Here is an 18,792-nt window from a genome sequence, read left to right as displayed (position 1 = left end):
ATTAATTCCTGGTGGGTTTTTTTGCATGACTAACAAGCATGTACCACAGCATTGTAGACATCCTTTGCTAAAGAGGCCAGCCCCTGGCATAGCTGCATTTTGACAGCACCTGCACTGAGCATAAATTTGTACATCACACAAATTGTCTCTTAATTGTTTGCCATGTTCTCATTTAATGATTTCTAAGAGGGTGGAGGGAGAAACTGGCTTGTAAGTGCCTTCCAATATTCTCACATAAAAATTCCTCCTATTAATTTTAATTCTAATTTGAATACATTAGGATTTACCAAATCATTTCCTAGATCAATACACAGTAACTGTAAAGTTTAAATTAAACAAGAGATTGATAAAAAGGATGCATCAAAAAGAATGGCAGTAAAACTGCTGAAGTGAATTGGAGTGAATTCCTGTGACCTGGATCCCACCAGGACAGGGGCTGTGCAAAGCCAGCCCAGAAAGGCTGTCCCAGGTCCATGGGGAGAGGCAGCAGGTGCCTCCACACTGGCACCAGAGCACAGTGACAGAGACATTGCTGCTCACAATAAATAGCAGGGCTCCCTCTCCGTGCACAGTTTGCTAACAGCAGTGTTAAAAACATTCTCTGCATGCAGAAGAACTGAATTAGTAGAAGGTAGAGGAGAAAGGAGCAAAATTTGCTCCTTTTCTAAATTTGGAGCAATGGACACAATCTTTGGAGCTGTGGGGAGAGCAAGTTTTATCTGTAGTGAGAAGGAAGAACAATGTTGTGGTGCCTGCAGAAATAAAAGCTTGGCCCTGCATGGCTGGATAGGAAAAGTCAAATAACAGTGATGTTACTCCTAAATAATCTGTGAGATTTGAACATAGTCTGAATATGAGAATCTAGAAAGAGTGGGAGGCCCAAATAATGGGTATTAGAACAGAGTGAGACTGATTCAGAAGAAAATTTTTTAAAGAACTAGTTTTCTGTGGAAGTAATCTATGAAGCTTTTTCTGAATGTTAGGTTTTTATTTGAAGGTATGTTTTATGTTGCAGGATGTACTGCAAGAGGGGATTATTACCAATATCATGCAGTGCAGTTGGGTTAGTGAGATCCCACTTGAGTTACAACTTCCAGTCCCACATGCCCTAAACAAAGACTCTGCAATTGCAGGAGCTTCATCACCCCTGGGAGCCACTCCTGCAGAGGCAACACGTGGCAAAAAATTCACACAGGGATAGGAAATGATGGTTGAAAATAGAATTCTGCTGGCCTGGAGTTCTCTCAGCTGGGATGAGGTGGATTTTCTGCTGAGGAAGATGAATAACAGCAATAAGCTGTTTTCAGCAGTTGTTACCTTGACTAAGCATGCCCAGATGTCAGTGGCAGTTTCTCCTGAGTGAGGTGGGGTTGGATTCGGTGATATTTGACTTCCATGTGACATTTTACCCAGTTAGAAAAAGGTTTCTTTGTTTCTGAATCTTTGATTTAGAGACAGAATTCAAGGTTTAAAATGGCAGTGCTGCTGCAAAGGTAGGGTAGCATCCCTCAGATACCTCAGAGGCTCTGCAGTTGCACACAATGCACAGAACATGATAAAAATGCTGCCCTCAGATCCTGTGTAGGCCTCAAAGAGGCAAATGCTTTTTTTTCCTGTGACAAATACCACCCACATTTGTTTCCTTACCTGACTTCCATTGCCTGGATGTCGTTCTGCAGTTATCAACACAGACAATTTCACTTGAGATCTGATATTTAGCCAACAGCTCAGTCCCTTGTCCCACTCTAATAGTTAAAATATGTCCAGTGTTATTATTTTGGTTATCCCTCCTTTATGAAGAGGTGCCAAGAACATATCACCTTCTATTGCTCTCACTGCAGTTTATTGCTGTAGGAAAACCACTAATTTATGGAACAATCTTCTGTGTGACCATATACAACCATTCACACAGAGACACTATCAATTAACCTGGAACATTTTACCTGTGACCTTGCCATAATATCATGGTCTGGTTTATGTTTCCAGAAAATCACAGAACCCAATAAACTTGATCTCCCTTTTGCCTCTTAGAAAGGATTCTGACTTTTCAGCCTTGCCTAGGTTGCTTAGTGTCAGAAAAATTCCTAAAGACCCCCTTCAGCAAAGCATTGAAGAATGCACTCAAGTTAAAGAGCAAGATTTGAGAACTGTAAATATCAAAGCAAGAATGTGCTGGAATTTCAAGTTCCTTTTTTTTTTTTTTTTTTTTTTTGATATTTAATACCTCAGGGTAATCTGAGTGTAATGAGATGCTTAAATAAAAATACACAGAATATTATATTGTCTGAAGAATTGAAAAAAATGGGTAAAGAAAGATAGGAAGGTGCTCTCTACATGGCAAAAGATACATACTGAATCTGTAGAAAAAGTCAATATTAGCAGCAGGTTTGTGCTAAGAAGGGATGTTTGAATGACCACATGAAGGACTTAAAGGCACATCTGCTGCATTCAGTGGATGCAATCAACTGTGTAATAAGCATATTGCTAAATAGACCAGTGTTTTTATTGAAATAAGTGCAATGCTAAATTTGGGCACTGTTAGGCCTCATCAAGCATCTCATTGCTCTCAAGGAATCTCCCACAGTTCCACTCAGTACAAGGATGAAAACTTGGAGGACACTCTTTAGCAGCAATAGCTGCCTCTGGGGCTCCAGCTGAACTGGAGCTAGCAGAGAGCCTTTGAGATGGGAAGATGTGAATATCACACATGAGAGGTCTCTGTTGCTCCCTGTAGCTGTGCTTTCCTCATCCTTGAGTTAAGTGGTTCTTTAACAGCAAGTGAAGGAAGCTGTGCTCTGCTGGGAATGGGGAACTGATGATATCCCAGTGTCTCTTTGCCCTGGCCCATGTTCTGAAAGCCACATGCTATGGCATCTCACATATAACTATGTTTTATATCTATATATAGTAATTAATTGACTCTATCACACATAGGATAGCAGAGTTGTGGGACAGTGGAAAATGATGCTCTGTGCTGAATTCATCCCATGACAGGTTCTCATTTGCACAAAGCACTGTGTGGGTAAGAGCTGGGAATGCCAGGTGCTCTGGACATCCAAATTATTGCCTGATTTTTGCTTAAGGCTTTGCTGGAGACCATGCTAATCAGTATTTCTTTCTCATTTACTTTTGCAGTTAGGAATTCATGGATATGCTTTTGCAATTACAAACAACGGATATATTTTGACTCACCCAGAACTTAGGCCTTTGGTAAGAATGTTATTTATTGATCTGTTTTATTTGGCTCTATGTGTTGCATTTGTTGTTTTTTTTCCTTGTGTGAATAGCCTTCATTAAAAATGAAATACAATGGAGCTTATAAACAATACTTTATATTGTTTCATAACCCATCATCTTTCTTGGTAAATTTACCTCTGGAAACAACACTTAGCATGAAAAAAACCCTAGGAAAATAAATATACAACTTGCTTCTGCAAAAGATGCAGACCTCCATTACTGCAAAATAGCAAAGCCAAAAATTGCTATAATTATGTTCATTTTACATTGAAATTGAATGCTCTAGTGCTGTGTAATAACCCCTATTTGTCATGCTAAAGTGTTAAAGTTAATTTAATATATGTGCAGAAATTTCAATAAAGCATATTTTTAAGCAAAATAGGAGCACTAGGGATTTTCTGTACTAAAAGAGAAATAGCAGCAATTTTTACCTCTAGTTCCCCCTTATCATCTTGTTTGCACTAATCACAGCAAGAAAAATAAAGCCCCTGTTTTGCAAATGTTTATCAAGTGAACACCCCAGAGGGCTGGTGCATTCCTGGTTGCATCATTGTTTAGGCACAGCCCTGCCAAGTGTTCCATCACCACTGGCTCCCAGCAAAGCACTGGCACTGGTGGTCCCACTGCTGGGGACACGTGGCTGCCACATGTGCTTCTCATGCAGGATCTCCAGTGTCCAATTTCAGCAATATTTCACTAGAAAACAGAAATATTAACCGGCTGGATAATTTAATTTGGAAATAAATTTATTGACAAGCGTGATTTATTTAGTCATTGGCATATCTGAAGTCTTCAGCAAGCAAAAGAATTTTTCTTTCTAAGGTATGGGCTAGGAATTACACACTAAATTAGCATTTCTATTTGCACTTAGTTGGGTTTTTAGCTGGAGTAGAACTTAGGAGAAGTGCAACAAGGATGTTTCAGTGGGTAAATCTGACACCCCAGGTTTGCAAGCCACAGGAATACATTTAAATGAAACCTCTCTCTCTACATCACAAGAGTTTGATCACTCTTGTCTTTGCTGTAGTGTCCATTTCTCTTTGGGCAAATTACTCATTTCAGAAGTATTACTATTTATTCAGTGTATAATAGATATTTTCTAAAACAGAAGGTAATGAGGGCAAGGAGCTGTGGATGGCTCTAAGGCTGACAGAGGGTCTTACCCACTCCCTAATTTCTGATTTTGCTTTGAGTGAGGGAAGAGGTGGTTTGCTGTAACTATCCCTCACCAAGTGTACATCTTGAAGGCACTTACTTCATTTCCCTATACAATGGAATCTCTTTTTAAAATCAAAATGTTGGTCAGGAGCCCATAAGTTGTCAGCTAGGGAAACTCATTGTGATATATTCATGGTCTGTGCATTTCAGGTTTTTGGAAGAGTCATTTTTACCTCTGGGTTCTGTCAGTGGTGGGTAATGAGAGTCTTCTGTTGACTTCAGTGGAGTTTTGGAGAGTGAAGTGATTGCTGGCCTGGGCCCTTGGTTTAATATTGCAGGCCAAATCCTGATACCACTGTCATATTCCATGGAATTTGTGACAATAATTATGCGAAAATAGGCCATAGATCTGGAATTAGACAATTCACTAAAGATACTCTTGAAAATTATTTCTGTCTTAGATTTACAGTCAAGTCTCATTGATTACTGACTTGATCCACTCTGGTTTATCCTGTTGTTATATTTTCCAGCAGTGATGTAAAACTGGAATATTGCTGAATTCCTGAGTTCCTAACTCTATGTCTATTAGCTCTGGAGCTGATGTACTGCTTTTTAAGGAATGCTCTTCTGGGACACAGAGCAGAGAGGCAGGATAGCAAAGAGCACAGAATGCTTCCTGCTGCACCAGATTTTATCTAACACTGAGCAGTGCATGGAATCATCAAGCTGGCTGCATTTTTGTGCTGATTATTCTACTGGGTTTATATTTTAAAATGCTTTCCTGGGAGACTTCTTTTGATTCTTCTGCTGGTTTTTTGAATGAACTTGGCTTTGGAGAGGCTGACGGGGTTGGGCGCTCCTGGTTGGGCTGCAGGAAGGAGAGGGAGGCGCTCCCTGAATCCTGAGATGCTGCCGGGGAGCTTCCACCGGCCACCGTCCCACAGAGGGAGCAGAAAGAACCTCTGGGTTCCGTTCCTCCCAAGACATTAGCAGGGCGATGAGTCGCGACAGAGGAGCCGATCCAGCGGGGCCGAGGGGCCCTCAGGGACGGCCCCGGGCCGCGGGCGCACCCCGGCGGCTGCAGTGCCGGGCGGCGGCCGCCAGGTGGCGCCGCAGCTCCGCGCAGGGCAATGCCCCGGCCGGGGCTGCTGCCGCCCGCGCTGCCCTTCGTGCCGGCCGGGATCGTGCCCCGCTTTCCATTCAGTCCTCTTTTCATTTTTATTTTTATTTTCCTTTTTATTTTTTATTATTTTTATTTTTATTTTTATTTTTATTTTTATTTTTATTTTTATTTAATTTTTTTCCTTTTTATTTTTATTTTTATTTTTATTTTATTTTATTTATTTTTATTTTATTTTTATTTAATTTTTAAAATTTCCTTTTTATTTTTATTTTTATTTTATTTTTATTTTATTTTTATTTAATTTTTTAATTTCCATTTTTATTTTTATTTTTATTTTTATTTTTATTTATTTTTATTTAATTTTTATTATTATTTAATTTTTATTTTTATTATTTTTATTTTAATTTTTTCATTTTTATTTTTATTTTTATTTTTGTTGCATAGCTGAAGAGCACGCATTACACATTTTCCTGTATTGTGCCGTTTTTAATTCTCCTTTCCTACCAAAAGCACGCCAGTGGGAACGCCATAGACTACAGCTGATAGGAAAAAAACCCTTCTTTTAATACTGCTTTAATGCATCAGAATGCCTCTATATGCTGAGGTTGACTAAATGTCTATATTTTCACAGAGTGGTATTTTATTTTCCACGAGAGAATATTTTCAGTTATGTGATGTAATTTGTAATTTTATTTTCTCTTGAAAACCTCGGCCTACTGCTAATTTAAAAAGTAATAAATTGTTTGGGCGTACAAAACTGAATTTTCAGTTTTTTCTTAACTTGGTGTATGAGGCTCCTTACCTGTAGTGAAATGTGCACATGAGGACACAGCCTTCCTCACTGTGATCATGGCAGATTTAATCTGCTTTTCAGGAGCCTCTCAACACTTGTGGTGTGTGCCAGGTGTTACACTGTTAGATTTTAAAATGAAAATATGTCATGTTGGTGATGTAGTTTGCCAAGGAAATGAGTTACTGAATGTAAAGGAAGAATGAGAAACAAGGGATAAATACTTCTTTTAGTGCCCTTAAAAACAACCTTAACCTGTCTAACCTTAATTGTGGTTAATTGCTCATTACTGCCACTGTCACTCTGCAGTCTGGTAAAGGTTGGTGCCAGAGGAAAACTCCTTTCTTAGGGAAGTGTAGTGGGATTGCAGAGAAAATAAGGAATGTCCCTGGAAGATGAGTGTCAGCCCCAGTCAGAGATCAGCACCAGTGTGAACCTTATCTGGTGTTAGGGGCTTGTGCTGCTGCCTCTCAGCCCTAATGTTTGTGGGGTTTGCAATAAATGATAGCAGGGTTGCTACCAGTTTTTATGAAGTTTGTGGCTTTTTTGATCCATAGTTGGCAATGGGGTTTGTATTTTTGTTCAGGGAGTGGAACAGGGTTCAGTTTTTCAGTAATTACTAGGGTAGAATACTCAGAGTTCCTGAACCAGGAGCCTGAGTTTCTTAATTAAAGAAAATATGCATTTAAAGAAAAATGCATGTATTCCTGAATAAAATTGCATCTTTTATTTATGTTCTACCATTTTAAAAATAAGTCTGAGGTAAAAAATGTGTTCTGATTTATGAATTAATCTAATAATATCTCTGCTTACAACAGATTTTGTAATATATGTATTATATTATATGATTATTATGATTATATGATTTTTGTAATATACGCATTATTTAAATCAAAATCCTCTATCTCTGAGAAGATTGAGACATTTATTCTTACTCTCAAAATAAGCTCTGTGTGATTTGTAATGGGGTTTATGACTGGCTGTTTGGGAATGCTCTTACCACTGTAAATGAATTCAGCTGATGCCTTTCTACACAAGGATGCACATCTTTAATTTGACTGGGAGAGTGCACCTAGAAATCAAAGCTTTGTGCAATATTGCAGTGCCCTCACCAAAGTGTGGTGGTGGTTCAGGTGCCTGAGTGAGTTCTATTTCATCCCTAGAATGTGAACTGTCACCATGTGCTGCGTTAAGCTGAAGGACCCGGAGTGTTTGAAAATTCTAGATCAGTATTAAGTCTTTTGTAGCTGTAAATTTTGAGAAAATTTGTTTCTCCTAATACAGAAAACCAGAGAAACCCGAGTGTCAGGGGAACCATTAATGCCCCACTTAAGCAGTGTTAGCCTTTCAGAAGCAGCAAATCTCATTTCTCCCTGGGGAGTCCTGCCTGGAACGTGAGATAACCTACACTTACCCTTGCTTTATTCATTGACTCCATAAAACTCTACAGCTGTAGCTGACAGCAGAATATTTAAATGATTTGAGCAGTGTAAATGCCTCACGTTCATTTAAATAACTGAAGAATTCAATCACTTGAATGCCAATGATTATTCCTATTGGAGTTTACATTTCAAAAAAGACAGCCCATCTGAATCCCTGCGAGAGCATTAAATTGCTATCTAATTAGAAGTGCAAAATTACATATATTTAAAAGATAATTAAAGGTTTGAAGGCTGTTGAATAACTGGTTGTACATATAAATGAATCACTGAAAATTTGTTAGCAATATGTGAAGCTTTCTTTTATTCTTTGCTTTCAGCTTTGAAGTTAGGTACAACTGAGCTCATGGGTTTAAGTCTGGTAGTATTAAGATAAAGGCAGATGTTTTTAATTATTTCTACTTGAACCCCAAATAATTATAAGCAGCTGCCAGTTTTACATAATCCCGAATGATAAATCCTGAGAATGCAAATAAAATCCCAAATAGAGGGGCTGTTCCCTCCAGTGGAGTAAATCACATCCATGGTTCTCTGATAATTGTCTGCAATCCACCTGAGAACCTGAGCCCAGCTGATGAACTCCTTGGCCAGGCTCAAGGTGTGGGACTTAAAGCTGTTATTTTGTGTTGACTTTTACTTCACTTTATGTATTTCCATATTGCTTTATTGTTTAAAACATCACTGCACTGTTTGAAGAGCAAACCCATATTAGGAGAGAGAGCAGACAGAGTTAGTTAATACATGTGGCATAAGAACTATGTTCTTCTAATAAGGTTCTCCTGTGTGCATGGCACATCTAAAGTTCCTACTTTTTCTCTGCCTGGAAACTTAGAATTAAATTATTCTCTTTTCCCTAGCAGATGACATGGCTCCTGTTTTCAGCTGCTCTTTGCAGTATTTTTGCAAATTTTATAGTGCAGCAATTTTTCACTACCATCTGGCATGGAGAATCAATCCAAAATAACTGGTTTCTACAACCAACCATAACCTAGGAACCTCTGGACTAACAGCTTAAATAATAGGCTGGATGTGAAAATCTCTCTTTGGACAGGGAAGCTGTTTTTCCTGTTTTCCTAAAAGAATCTATCTGTTACCTTTTTTAATATTAAACTAAGGGGGTTTGTGTGTTTGTGAGGTTTAAAACAAACTTTGTTTTTTGACTGAACAACTATTAGTGTTCTACAGATTCAGTGCTAAGTGCAGATCAGTAAGAAATCATTTGAATTTTGCAGACTGTATAGAAACTGTGAAATTAAAGTATCACAAATGACAAAACAGGACCATGTGAGCAGAGAAAAAAGTATTCCAAATGGAATAAAGAGCTTAAAGGGCAAGCAGCAGTGATTTAGATTAAGATGCTGCTTCACATGTATCCCCAGGCAGAATGTTTTGGAGCTAAGTAGCACATGGAGAATGAAAGCTCAGTCACTGGGGGTGATGCTGTATTGTCAGGTTATAGGTAAGTGAAGCAGGGAAGGGGATTTTTCACTACTGTTGGTTTGGTTTTTTTGGTTGTTTTATTTGTGTGTTTGTTTTTAAATCACACTTTCCCCTTGCACAGTGGGACAGAGCAGCTGGGAGGGCTGGTGAAGCTCTTGGATGTTGCACTGACCATGGGAAGTCAGGTCTGATGCAATTTCCACCCCAGAAGCTGCAGGCTTTGCATGACAGTCAGAGGTACCCCAGACAATAAATAAGTGGCAGCTTTAGTGTGCACTCTGAGAGCTGAATAACTGCCCAGACCAGGGAATTGCAAATAAAGCAGTGCTTGAAACCTCTGCCTGTTTATTTAAACCTGCATGGAAAAGTGTGTAATTTTAGTTAATTTTGTCTTTTCCTCTGATATTTGTTCATTCAAGACTTCCTATCAGACTTGGTAGGTAAGAATACCTTTGTAGGATGGCTTAGTGCAAGTTAGTTATAGAAACAATTATATTGTACAAAATATTATGTAGAATTCAAGCTCAGCAAAATCTATTTGCATATTTTCACTTGTCTCCTCTAAACCAAAGAAAAAGGGGTCATTCTCAAAGGCTGATGAGATTAATACACCTGATGAGATATTCATACATGGTGCAAATTTTGAAGTGCTAATTCCAAAAGATGAAACTTCATTGAATGATGCTATGTTTTCCCATTGGAGGAGTGTTTTCAGTCCCTAATTCCTTACTTTTGTACACATTAGTAGTTTGGCAATGGAGAGGTATTCCTTGAAATTATTCTACCTCTCTAGGTTTTGGTTGGTTTTTAGGTGCTGTTCTCATGGATGATTCCACATTGCGGCTCAGAAAGTTCATTCAAGTCTGGTGATGCTTCCAAGGCTGCCATCACAGCAACTTCCTCTCTCCCACCTCCCCATTATCCAGATGGAGCACGTCTGAGAAATTCCAATCACCTTAGACCCAAGATTGCAGCTGTTAAGATGTAGCTTGCTCTGTCCTTGATCAGATTGCTACACTCTGACTCTATAAACACCTGGCTGGTCATATTCAAGGCAGATGGTTTGGGACTGCTTGTGTTAATAAAATAAAAAAGAAAATCAAAGCAAAGAGTTTAATAATGGCACATGTAAATGGTTGTGTACAGGGTGGTGAAAAAGTGTGGTTCAGTCTTTACAGCACACGTCACACCTTGTTTGAATCATCCAATGCTGTAAGGGTCTGGCCCAGACTCAAACAAAAGATACTGAGTAAGATATGATAAAGCTCATTCTAATGGAAAAACCAAATCCTGGGGTTTTCTCACAAACAAGTGGTTAGAACCATCCTGTAGTTTTGAGCAAACAAAAAGTTTCTTCTTTTGCAGATATTTAACACTTTTCAGTATCTTTTCTTCTCTCCCTACGGTTAATTGCTATATAATATCACCTCATATTTTATATAAGCCAAAGACTAGCAGCACACATTTTAAATCTAGTTCTTTTTCTCCTGTACTTAAATCACAGTAATTTGGTAGAATTCCTGGTTTCTATCTTTCCCATTGGGTCCCTTAATGATTTTTTTCAATGCTTTATAGTAATCTTGCAGATGGGTTTGGCTTCAGGCTTCAATCAGCATTTTATACTTTACCCAGGAGCCCCAGAGATAAAAGGTTAGATTAGGTTTGCTACCAGAAAAGAAGATATAGATGAATGCTATTTTTAAAACCTGGGGAATTGCTCCAGTGTCCATGAATAACTTTTACTAAGAAATTAGTTAAGCAATAAAAGCAGAAAGAAGCTAGAGGAGTATGGACATTTCAGCATTATTTTTATGAAGTATTTTATATCTCATCTGCTTGCATTGGTGTTTGATGCCCTGTTTACATAAGCATAATGTAAATTTACCACTGGGAATAAGGTGAGTTTTTCATGGAGATTATTAGTTGCTGTCCTAAATGCATTTAAGTGCACTTGCAATTCCTTTGAATGCTTATAGAGCCTAACTCTTGCTTGACCATTGGGATTTTGGCTTTGTGTCTTCTTTTATGAATTTTTAAGACATGAATGCTTCTGATTCTTTCCTGCAGAACTTTGGGTGTTTTATCCAGATCTTCATTTGTTTGCTTTTTGTTTTTGCTCTCTGAGTGCAAGGTGTGGGATCTATAGGATTAAAATAAATACAAGCCCCATAACATGATGCTAATGGTTTGCCTTGGCTTTGAAGCCTGCTTCTGCTGTCAGGCACACAAGATCCAGTTTTCTTGGCCTAAACAAGGGTCTGCATTCTCTGTCTGAGAGTGCAGTATAGCCCAGAAGCTCCTCAACATCTGTTAGGGAGGATGTAATTAAACACTGGAATCAGTACAGGAGCTGTTTGCTCTACTCAGATGATCCCAGCTCATGCCTTTGTAACACTGCTCAGCCCTCAGTATTTCAGAGCTTGACTGTAACCATTTCTATTCTAAAATGACTGAATCAGATCAAAGATTTATTTGGTTAATTGGTGCAGCCACAGAGAATAAATGTAGTTACTCCCTGTGAAGATTAAAGATAATATTGATATAGCTGCAGCCATAATGAAAGACTTGCAAAACCCAGCTAGAGAAATCAAGCCCTAGTAATGAATGGGATGTTATCCTCTCATGTGTTATTCTTGTGAGATTTAATTATATTGGCTGCAAACTTTGTTCTTCAGTATTTGGGTATGGTTATCTCTCTGGCTATCAGGGCTGTCAGAGAGAAAAAAATAATTGTACAACTGAGCTGCCTGAATTCAAAGTCTGGAGTATGAGCACGTGCTGAAAGCAGAAGTTCTTTACATCTCTCTACCCATCTGTTGAATAGCAGTAGAGAAGGAGGAGACAACCTTGTTACAAGAACAGTGGGTTTTAGCAGAGGGCAAGGAAAGCACATGAAAATACTTTTCAATTGCATCTGAATCCCTTCTCAGAACTTCCACCAGCTGAGTTACTGGGAATTTTTTATGCAAAAGAATAATAATTGACTCGAGATTTTATCCCACAGAATTTCCTAAAAGAACTGTCTGTAAGAAAAACTGGAGTATCCAATTTTTTATGAGCAAAAACTAAGGAAGCTCAGTGAAGCCTGTGCTGGGAGAAACTTTGCAGTGCTACAGCTCAAAATCTCTTTGTGTTAATATGCTGTACTTGATATTTTTAAAAGTTTTCTGTTCAGGAAGATTTTTGTTTTCCTATTTTTAAGTATTGTGGTCTACAAAAGCAACTGGGATTTGTAGAAAAACTTTTAATTCAGAGAAGAAAAAGGATGGGAACAACCTTCTTAAAGCTCAGGGAGCAAGGCTTTCCCTTGGTGTCTGCAGTCTGCAGAAGGTGATTGAAAGTGCCTGCACTGCTGGCTGTGGTGATGAATTGCTTGTCTCAGACACTGACAGGTTTGGTTTATGGTGTAGCTGGTCCTGGCCTGGGGGAGGACAATCAACCATATATATTGCCTTACAGGTACAGTTTCAGTCCTTCTGTGGTGCTGCTGAGGAGTCACAAAAGCAATTTGGGGCTATTTCACACATCACAATGTCTCCTGTCATACCTCATAAAGAGACTTGTGGTTTCTCTTGACAAAAGACTGGATTTCACATTATGCCAATCCTCTCCCAAATTTACTCTTTTTTTCTTTTTTTCTCCTAATTTTACTTATCCAGTCAGATTCTTTATTCTCCCTAAGTACTTCTTTCTTCCACTGGGCCAGGTTTGTGTGGTTGCACTAGGAGGCTGATTTTGAATGTTCAGCAGAGGGCAGAATTTCCCATGTTATAAACACCTCGGTGTCAAATTAATTTGTCACAAGAATGTTTATTTTAAATGTGCCATTTACAGCGTAACAGTGAGGAGTGATAAATCCCCTACATTATCATTATTACTGTGTTACTTCTCCCTATGAAGTTGTAGATAAAATGAAATATCAGCAAATGCTAACACCATACTTCCCAAAGACTTGCATCTTATCTTGTTTGAAGTGAAATGGGTAAACATTTTGTTGATAAGATTATAGTAAATATAACTTCCTGTACAGCTGAAAGAGCCAGTTGGGAGATATTTCACATAAACTTCAACATCCAAGGCCTTGTGTATTTTCCATCTGGGGAGAAGAACAACGTACAACAGCTGAGTTTGACCTCCCTGTGTGTCCACCAAGAAAAGCTCTGCATCATGGCAAGAGATGATGCAAATTATCATGAGTTTTAGGCTTTTACTTCACAGGGAGCATTTATGGGGCAGTATGGTGCACTTTGTGTTAATCAAGCTGCCTATTGCTAAGTGTATTGCAGACCATCAGCATGCATTTAGAATTTTTTTAAATCTTCTGATGTAAAAATTGTTGTGGAAATAAAAAAAGGATGTGCTAACTATTCCACCTTTTTTGTACCAGTATGAAGAGGGGAAGAAACGAAGAAAGCCCAACTACAGCAGTGTGGATCTTTCTGAGGTGGAGTGGGAAGACAGAGATGATGTGGTAAGTGATGTGTTTTAAAACCCTGTCAGAAAACGTTGCATCCCACTACTGTACCTGGAAACTGTTTAAGTAGTCATTAGAGAGGCCACCTGACTGCTCCCTGGAAGGGAAGGACAATAGACCCTTTTATTTAATTCAGAAATTTGTAGCTGTTTTGCATTGCTTCTTCCTTATGTATGCATACACCACACACACAGACTCTTTGTATTTTTGGTAAAACTCATCACCCTTGCAGTCTCCATGCATCCCATTGTGTATTTGTGCTGGATGGCAAATATAGCACCAGAAACAGGAATAGAATGTCTCCTCAGGGCTGGCCCAGACAACTGATGAAACTCAGAAATTAGCTGAACTTCTTTCCATGAGATCGTTTTTTCCTTAATGGAAGTAATGGGAGGTTTTACTTACTGTACAAAGTCAAAGAACATCAGATGAATAAACAAAATTGGATTCTTTGACCTATGTGCAGAGCAGAGTTTCACTCCAAACTCTAATTTCAGACAGATGGGTAGCTGCAGGAGCAGGAGTTCTGTGTCTATCACACAATGCTTTCCATCAACCCGTTTTTCAGTGCTCCATCTACTCTGCAGTTTGCTCTTTATCTTATTCTTTCTTACCTTTCAGGCTTAGCCTTTTCTGCAGTACTGTATCAAAAGCTTTCCTTATGTCCATGGCTTAACCTTTGCCTGTTCTTTCTGTCACTTCCTCCATAAATCTGATTTGTTAGGCATGATTGGTTCTGTGTGAATCTGCGCTGACTGTCCCTAATTAAATCGTAACTTTCCAGGTGTTCACCTTGCTGTCCCATCATTTAGCTTTTCCCAAAAGGTCCCTCCTGCCAAAGTCACGACTGCATGTCTGTATTTTTCATAGATGTCTCCTGGATCCCTTCTCAAATATCAGTCCTGTGCTAGCTTCTCTCAAGTCCCTCATACCTCTGCTTTTCCAGAGAGGGTTGAATACATCCACGGAAGGTTCCCATATTTACTGTGTCATGTCCTTCCGAAATCTGGGATGGATCACGTACAGCAGCCCCTGGAGTCTTGTCAGTCTTCAGATGTCCTAATTTCTTGATCTCTCTTCTGACAGAAGTCTGTATTTTCTTTCTCCCTTACAAAATATATATCTTGCATTCCCTGCTCTCTCGCCCCCTTGGTGAATAGTGAAGCAGTTCATCTATGTTTTAGGCAAGGTCTGTTTCACCAGGTGATAGATTGTCCTCAGCCTCTCCTCAGAGGCCACTTCACTTCCTAAACTGAAGTTTTGTGTTGGAGTGCACACACAAACTTTTTCAACTTTTTTAAAGCTCTGTGTCATTTTCTATGCACACACTATTTAAGGTTTCCTCATAAGATTTTCCTATATTGTAGCAGCCTTCTGCAATCTTGGAAATCTCACTGGCCTCATGGTTTATACCCTGCTTTTTCTCTTAACTTTGATCCTTTATTATTCAACCAGTTTCTCTGCTAATGACCTTTTAAAATTTCCTCTGTCCTTTCAAATGTTGTTGTAGTTACACACAGATTTTAAACCTTCAAGATTTTTCTGATTGTTATTTCTCCTTGGTTTGTTTTCTTTTTTTCTTTATATTTCTTCCATTACTTCCTCTGCTTAATTTTCACTTATTTAATCATATCTCAATAGAAGTTCAGTGGTTCAGATAATGGGATATTGAGCTATTTCTGTGACATTGAAAGTCAAGTTTTATTTATAATTGAGATTCTACCTGAGTAGACTTTCTACACATGAAAGTCCAGAGTCAACTTTCTCTAAGTACTGCCTTTGATTGAGACCCCTAAGCTCCATCACTTTTTCTGAAAATTTCTTAAAAAATTATCTGAAGGCTGCAAAAAATTTATTTCACATTTTGATGAAAAATATATACATACATTGAATCTTTCTTTTGCCTATAAAATCTGCTTCTTATAAATGATTTTTTAATTGTAACACAGAAACAAGTTACATGTGGCTCTGCTTCACCCAAGGTCTTAGATTTGATGTTCTTGATTTTTTCCAAGCTTGAGTAGTAAAGCATTGTTTATTCAACTGCAGAGGCAAAGAATTAATGTATTCATATGGCTGCTTTTAATAACATAGACTACTACTGGTATATTTTTCTCCCATGAAACACTTACGTAGAAGCTGATTAAGACATTTTCTTACTTTTTGCCACATTAATTTCATGGTTACAGAGTTTTCCAAGAATATAGAATGATCTCATACTGCAGCAGTGAAACTGAGTTGTTAGGAATTGATTGAAAGATATTTTGTTGAAGTAGCAATAATGCTTATTACTCTGAAAGGTGAAGACATGGCTTTTCTTCAGTGATCCAATGAGGAAAAGGTGGCCAAACTAAGGTTAGAATTTTTTTCACTGTGAAATATTGTTGTCATAAATATATCAGCTCATTTTCCAGTTTAACAATACCTGCTATCTTGCTGTTAAGGCATTTTATTAGAAACAGAGATTTTAACATGAGCTTGTTAAGTTAACAGTGTCTTCCAGCAAGGTTTGCAAATACACAGCACCAAAGAGGAGAAGTTTCAATTTGGATAGAAACCTTTTTCTCATTAACTCACCTAAAATTCTTCTGTTCTAATTTCTAGTTGAATGAAATAATTTTTTTCCAAATAAAAAATAAGACCATGAATGAATGTTTTGGGGCTTGAAGCCAGCTGAGGCAGTGCTTATTTTATGCATTTGAGGAGGGAGATGAAACTGCAGAAGAGCTGAGAAACCAGATTACAAAGCCAAGAAATGCAATCACAGCAAGCAGGAAAAAAAAAAGAGTAAAAGTCTAAATCCCACATGCAGGCTTGATCTTAAACACTACTGAGAGTTTGGAGATCCTTTTAGTAAATCTATGACTTGCCTGAGGCTTGTGGGAGGAATGGGTCTTAGACAACTGCAGGCACCAATAGGAGAAAAATGAAAACCATGTTAAAGATAAATGGAACTGCTCTGTAAATGTTAGAAAGTAGATGGTTAATTAAGACCAGCTCTCCAAGTCCAAAACCACAAAACTTAAAATAGGAAACTATTTCCAGAATTGCCTATTATGTATTGTTAAAAAAAATCTACAGTAAAATATATGCTTTATTATATATATGCCTCCAGCTAAAAATTATTCTTTTACACTCACTGACAGAAGAGTAAGACTCTTAATTCAAATCTAGATGCCCTGGAATTAAATTTAAAGAGCTGCAAAGTTTGCAGTTTTTGATAGGTCAGCCATGCTCAACTTGTTTGTGAGAATAAAACCAGATATTTCACTGGAAATTTTGGTGAGTCTCTTTCCCCTCCATACTAACTCAGCCTGCAGAGCACATTGACATTTGTCTTCACAATTTCTCTTTACGACTCAACTGAATTGCTCAATCTGGCATGAGGTACTGAAGAACAGGAGATATTTATTCAGCAGGAACATGATGTCCAAAATTTTGTTTAGAAAGATATGTAATAGAAGAGACATAAAAATGCTCATTTTGCCAATATTTTCCTGCATTTTCAATGCTAAATTGATTTGTAATAGCGGAATTTTCAAATTGTAATGAAAATTACAGCTGTGAAAGATCTATAGGTGCTTTTTCCCACAAAAAGCAAAACAACTCCCATCTTCCATTAGTAAATCTAAGAGTGTGCAAATTAAATATTTCCATTTATGGATGGTGAAACTGTTAAACTGCAACTTTTTTATTTCTTCCCCAAAGTGAACTGATGGTTAGGAAAAAACCCGAAGGCTGAGGATTTCTCAAAACACCTGTCTTGTCTTTGCTCAGTTTTAGCCCAGAGACCCTGTCCTCATCCCTGGGGACACTGATGGTCATTTTGGCTTACAGGGTGAGGATGGTTGTTGGGTTTTTTTAATCTTCTTTTCACCATCATGGCACATTCATCTGTGAGAGAGAGGTTGTGTGTCCTTTGGGAGGGAGGCAGGGAGCACCAAGGTGTGCTAAGGGCAGAGCTTTTAGGGTGATATGCCAGGGACTTAGCAGCTCCCAGGTTTGGGAGCCTGTAGTTCATGTAGAAAAAGAAAATTAGAGGAAAAGAGTGTGTATTCGTAGGGGTGATCTACAAAGTAACAGATTTTACTTGCAGAGCAGCAGCTAAATCATTGTATATAAACCCTTTTCCATTTGTTTTCTGTTTTCCCTAGCTTCTATGAATTTTTTGGCTTATATAGCAATGAAACTCATTTTTGAAGGGGATTTAAAATGTCTTTTGGAAGACGTGGAGAGGTCCAGGCCAATTGTTAAAGCTGTGAGTGGCCTAGGGCTTCCACTACAGAGCTAAAATTTAATACCTTTCAAGGGGTGCCTGGACACCAATGGACAACCAGAGGGAATTGAGAAGCATTCTGGCCTTGTGTTCCCCCTGGATCATGTTACTGGTCCCATGGGCTGCCATTCTGGTTTTTGTGGACTAGTGCTAGTTTGTGATGCAGTCAGGATAAAGTTTCTGGTGCTCCTTAAGGGTGCAGCCCAATGTAGATTCTTAAGCAGAATAAAGAGTGTAAGATAAGGGGTTTTCTCTCTTTTTGCTTGATGTTACCTGTGTCATTGTTGCTGTATTTAAACACTGGGCCTTGGTCTAACCAGCCCAATCCAGCCAGGAATCTAGTCCTGGCCTTGCCATGCAGTAAATACAGAATAGTAGTCACATGGTTCATACCAAATAAAATCCAGATTATTCCACAAAAAGGTATTTTACTGTGAAGGATGCTGAGAGCTCCTATCTTATGTACTTTAGCTTGAAATAGTATGGCAGGAGCCTTGGCCTATACAGTCACTAATAAAATTGGTAAATGGGTTCTCCAGTGTGTAGTAGAACTATTGGAGATGAAGGAATGAAGAAAATTGAGTGCTCCTTAGGCCAGATGGTGTACTGGGGAGCTCAGAGTTTAAAGGATTACAGAGAAAGTAAATAAAGGAATTGACACACAGCTCCTTCATTTCAGCTTCGAAATGCAATGGTGAACCGGAAAACAGGAAAATTCTCCATGGAAGTGAAGAAGACAGTGGATAAAGGGGTAAAATGTCTATAATAGTATTCCAACTAAATATAAAGCAAGCAGATAATTTTACAATTATTTTAGAGGTTGCTGTAAATATGGTTCCCTACGGTATATTTTTT

The 18,792-nt window shown here is 38.4% G+C and overlaps 1 protein-coding gene across 1 annotated transcript in view; it reads left to right on the top strand.

Moving 5' to 3' along the window:
• The window catches only part of CACNA2D3 (calcium voltage-gated channel auxiliary subunit alpha2delta 3), a 378,074-nt gene that overhangs the window by 271,629 nt on the left and 87,653 nt on the right, over positions 1–18,792 (top strand). Inside the window, exons 17-19 of the mRNA XM_009091048.4 lie at positions 3,136–3,210; positions 13,575–13,658; positions 18,617–18,688. Coding sequence (XP_009089296.1) covers positions 3,136–3,210; positions 13,575–13,658; positions 18,617–18,688 — 231 coding nt within the window. The remainder of the gene's footprint in view (positions 1–3,135; positions 3,211–13,574; positions 13,659–18,616; positions 18,689–18,792) is intronic.

The sequence above is a fragment of the Serinus canaria genome, chromosome 12 (assembly GCF_022539315.1).
Source record: "Serinus canaria isolate serCan28SL12 chromosome 12, serCan2020, whole genome shotgun sequence".
Lineage (NCBI taxonomy): Eukaryota > Metazoa > Chordata > Aves > Passeriformes > Fringillidae > Serinus > Serinus canaria.
This window is presented reverse-complemented; position numbering and strand designations above follow the sequence as displayed.